This window comes from Alosa sapidissima, chromosome 5, assembly GCF_018492685.1.
Source record: "Alosa sapidissima isolate fAloSap1 chromosome 5, fAloSap1.pri, whole genome shotgun sequence".
NCBI classification, from domain to species: Eukaryota; Metazoa; Chordata; class Actinopteri; order Clupeiformes; family Clupeidae; genus Alosa; species Alosa sapidissima.
The window spans coordinates 1,811,972-1,816,971 of NC_055961.1; the positions used below are offsets into that span (position 1 = coordinate 1,811,972).

At 48.2% G+C, this 5,000-nt stretch overlaps 1 protein-coding gene across 1 annotated transcript in view; it reads right to left on the bottom strand.

Annotated features, from left to right (window-relative positions):
- The window catches only part of zdhhc20a (zinc finger DHHC-type palmitoyltransferase 20a), a 31,584-nt gene that overhangs the window by 15,135 nt on the left and 11,449 nt on the right, over positions 1 to 5,000 (bottom strand). Inside the window, exons 6-7 of the mRNA XM_042091034.1 lie at positions 4,740 to 4,772; positions 1,947 to 2,067 (exon numbers count right to left, since the gene is read on the bottom strand). Coding sequence (XP_041946968.1) covers positions 1,947 to 2,067; positions 4,740 to 4,772 — 154 coding nt within the window. The remainder of the gene's footprint in view (positions 1 to 1,946; positions 2,068 to 4,739; positions 4,773 to 5,000) is intronic.

Consider the following 5,000-nt stretch of genomic DNA (forward strand, 5'->3'; position numbering starts at 1 on the left):
TATCTTTTATCTACTTGTTTGTTTATCTATTTCTTTGCATTGCACAGTCATTGGCATCAGGTGACTAAGCATTCCACTACATATTGTACTTTATATAGTTGTTTGTGACAAATAATATTTCATTTTTAGATTAGAGATGATTGAAAAGATTAAGGAATTTGATTCTATATTTTCTCAGGTGAGAGTTTGGAGATTGCTAAGCTATGACATCACCACTCTGTCTGGACACCTTGGCCTGCAGATGAGGAATATTCCGGGTCAGAAAGCACTCCAGTCAGAACACAGAGAGAGAGAGAGAGAGAGAGAGAGAGAGAGAGAGAGAGAGAGAGAGAGAGAGAGAGAGAGAGATAGAGAGAAAGAGAGAGTGAGAGTGAGAGAGACTCGGTTAAACATTGGACAATACCTCTGCTTGACATGAGAGCAAACACACTCACAAAAATGCGGTTACATGCGGTCAGGCACACTCACACACTCACACACACACTCACACTCACACACTCACACACACACACTCACACACACACACTCACACACACACACAAGCAGGTGAAAGACTGACAGTGGGAAAGAGTAAGACAGATCGAGAGTGTACGTGCGTGTGCGTGTGTATGTATGTGTACGCGTGTGTGTGTGTGTGTATGTATGTATGTATGTACAAGGATACAAGGAAGTTTATTGTCACATGCATATAGTTACTGGAAGTAAGAAAATGCAGTGAAAGTATGTCTGGTGTCAGCCTATTTGTGCATTAATGTGGGGGGGGGGGTAAAGAGTGCAGTAGAAGAGGGGTTTAGTAGATTAAGTGGCAAGGGCTGCATAAGAAAGGTGGGGGAGGATTGGGATTGGGGGAGGGGGGCACCAACAAGGAGCACCCAAGAGCAACAGGGGCAAGGAAAACTCCCTTACCAAGGAAGAAACCTTGGGCAGATCCACGGCTCAAGGGGCTAACCCAACTGCCAGGGGTCTTGGTGTGTGTGTTGGGGGGATGACAGGGGAGATGGGATAGTGTGCTGTGTATGTGGGGAGAGGGCAGTGTGCAATATGTGTGTTGGGGATGTGTGTTGGAGACAATGTGCTGTGTATTGGGGGGGGGGTGGGGGGGGTGGGGCAGTGTGCTGTAAGTATGTTGGGGATGTGTGTTGGAGAAGCTTCCTGATGAAATAATGTGCTGTGTATGTAGGGGAGAGGGGGGGCAGTGCACTGCAAGTATGGTGAAGGGACTTACTATTGCAAGCAGAGTACTGTATGGATGATGTATGTGAGTGATGAAGATGTGTGTGTGGGCGGGAGGGGAGTGGAGCAGTGACTGTGTGTGTGTGTGTGTAGTGTGTGTGTGGGTAGGTGGGGGCAGTGTGCTGTAAGTATGTAGAGGATGTGTGTTGGAGAAGATCCTGAAGACAATGTGCTGTGTATGTAGGGAGGGGTGGGGGCAGTGTGCAGCAAGTATGTAGAGGAGGCTTACTGTAGCAAGCAGTGTGCTGTATGTATGTGAGGTGATGACAGTGATGATGTAGTGTGTGTGTTTTTTTGTGTGATGGGGGTGGGGGTGTGGGGTGGGTGCAGAAAGGCTAGGCAATCAAGGACATGGGTAGATGGAGGAGAAATCAAAAATAATAAATAAAAAGTTATATGGAGATGTGCAAAAGTTGGAGAAAGTCAGATGTGTGTGTGTGTGTGTGTGTGTGTGTTTTGACGTGTGATGAAATAAGAAAATAAATAAAAGGTCTGTAGCATAGGGAGAGGGATGTAAAAGTGCTAAAAGTCTTGTAGGTGTGTGTGTGTGTTGGGGGGGGGGGGGGGGGGGGTGGGGTGGGGGGGGTCATGGGTCATGAGTGCTGAGGAGTGAATGAGTGCAAAGTCGGGAAATGTGTGAGTTCAGAGTTGGGAAATGTTTGATTGAAGTGTGAATGTGATGCGCGCGTGTGTGTGTGTGTGTGTGTGCTTACTGTCCAGAACTTGATAAAGTACTGCAGCACGGTCCCAGCGATGAACAGACAGTAGATCATGGAGTAACCCAGGAACAGCACAAAGAACTTGTAGTTGGAGAAGCCCACGCAGTTATTCACCCTATAGAACACACACACACACAGAGAGAGAGAGAGAAGCCCACGCAGTTATTCACCCTGGAGAACACACACACACACACACACTTGCACAGTCACATGAGCCTATATAGTAGAGCTAATGATGCTTCCCTGAATGTCCCCATCTTCCCCACATGCTGTGTGCAGTTTGCACTTCCCCAGAGGCCTCTGGGGTACAGCAGGTAGCAGGGGTGTGTGACATGGTCCACGCTGATCCCCCCCCCCCACCCACTTCTGCCTCTATTGCCCTGCTGATCCCCCCCCCCCCCCCCCTCTGCCTCTATTGCCCCGGTCCTGAGGCAGAGGGAAGTGCTGTCTTCTAAAAGCATTACTAAAAGACAGTGCGTTGCATGTGGATCACTTGGACACGATAATAACTCGCTCTCTTTTGCCACGGTCCTGAGGTAGAGCAGCTGTGACCCGATTGGCTCGCAGAGGAGCTGTGACCCGATTGGCTCCCTGTCTGATGTTTGTTTGTTTTATCTTATATCCCACCAACAAACATCACAAAAGAGGGGTGTGGCCTCCATCCTCCACTAACCACAATGCAGAGTGATGGGGGGGGGGGGGGGTAGATGACCTCTGCTGACCACTACACCTACACCCACACCCACACACACACACGCAGAAAGCCACAGCCACACACCACAGACCGTATCCCCAGAAGAGCTACTCTAAAGCTCAGCTCTCAGAGATGAACATGTGATGGCTAGTGGTGCTGTGTGTGTGTGTGTGTGTGTGTATGCCATTTAGTCCCTTCTGCAGAATCCAAGCAGAGGAAGCAAACTCCTGCGTCACCTGGCTTACGCACACACGCACACACACACACACACAGCCCATTCAGTGCCACTCAAAAGTTCATCCATTCTAATGTACTGATAGAGTTGCCAGTCCACCGCCACTGGGGTCGATATCAGAGGCGCTCGCCGGATGCTAACATCCTGGCTAATCCAATCGCGTGGACACTGCCACAGGACACGCTCGTCTCCTCTCACGCAGAGGGCAGTCCACCCCGGGCGATGCCATGGAGGTGTCCACCCCGGGCGAATTCAAGTTAGGGTAAGGGTTGGGGTTGGGGTTAGGGTTAGTTTTAGGGTTGTTGCAGTAAAACTACAGGGTGCTCATCAGAATGGGCCTCTAGGGCATCAACGAAAAAGCAAAAGAACTGAGACACTCCTGTATTCAAATGAAACACCTTCATTCAACACTGGCTACATGCCTGAGCCATAGAGCCTCAATTATTTGGCTTTTTCAGAAAATAATCTGTATTCACATTTACAGGCTGCTGCATTTGGCCAACATGTGCCCCTGATGTGGCCCTGATACGGCCCTGACGTGGCCCTGACGTGCTGTGGTCTGTGGCATCACCCTAGAACTGTTGAGAATCCAGATCAGATCACATGTCTGCAGTTCAGAGAGGTGTCTTGGATCACGTCTGGAGTTTAGGGAGGTGTCTTGGATCACGTCTAGAGTTTAGGGAGGTGTCTTGGATCACGTCCGCTGCCTTTGATCAGCTCTCTGGATGGGACATACTGTGTCCCCTGAAGGCACATGCACACCTACATCAAGCCCACTTCAAAGAGCACGCTGTGCTGCATGCTGTCTGTTGAGGCCGGTCTATTGGGTCTATTGGATCGCTGTGCTGCATGCGGTCTATTGGGTCTATTGGGTCACTGTGATGAATCATCCACTTAAAACGTTCCTACTTGCTAGATTTGACCATCTTCCATACCCTACGTGCACAAGTAGTTTGAGTAGAACTTACTGATCTTCATTATCTCCCTGCTTGTTGACATCTTATCATGTATTGCCTTATTTCATGATTGCTAAACATTTTATTCTTTTTAATGTTGTGATCAGTTAACTTCATTCAATTGCGCTTGTATGTAGGCTCTGCTGTTCAGTTGTGGACGTTCGTAAATTGCAGTAGGGGGCGGAGAAAGGCGGAGAAAGGCTCAGATTACCCGATGAAGTGAAAGCGTACCATGGCGCTGATAACGCTATGTTCGCAAATGTACGTACTGTATGTAATCTGGCCCATTGTGTTTAGATGTACTGTAGTGTACTGTGGAGTGGGTAAGACTGTTTTTAGTGGCAGGCTAACACATACTGATGACTTGCGCTAGCTTAGCACCTGCGAACTCTGCCACTATTAGGACTGGATGAAACGTGTTGAAAAAGGTCTCCACTGATAAATATCACACTTGCTAACTTGGAAATGAGGTCTTATGTCTAAAATCCTGAACCACCCCTTTAAGGTTGCTTTTAATATAGTACAAGATGCAAAACTGGTGCTTTAAATAGCGATTCTGTTGTCGTTGCAATTTGGATTAGAACCTGCTTTTACAAGGCGGAAATATTTAGGAGCAGAATAGACGTGCGCTTTCAGGAGCAGTCTTTGTACATACCGCGGGATACATAACTAGGCGCTCTTTACTCTTCCCCTCCCATGCAAAACAAATACGCCTGAAGTGGGCGCAAAAGCGTTAGTACATCTGGCCCAATGTGTTGGGCCTCTTCAATCTAAACACAATGTGTTGGGCCTCTGCAATCTGAAGGCCTCATCTAAACTTACATCATCTAAGTGGTACTGTTTGCACACAAACACAGACACAAACACAGACACAAACACAGACACACACTCCATAGTCTTACCATGGGCAATGATGATCCATCTTCAGCACACATCTAAGCAAGAGAGGAATACACAGAGGGGGTATGAGACAGAGACAGAGAGAGAGAGACAGAGAGAGACAGACAGAGAGACAGACGGATAGAGACAGAGAGAGAGACAGAGATGGAGAGAGACAGAGAGAGAGAGAGAGAGAGAGAGAGAGACGGAGAGAGACAGAGAGAGAGAGAGAGAGGCAGAGACAGAGACAGTAATCCAGGCCCAGACAGTAAATATGAGAATAT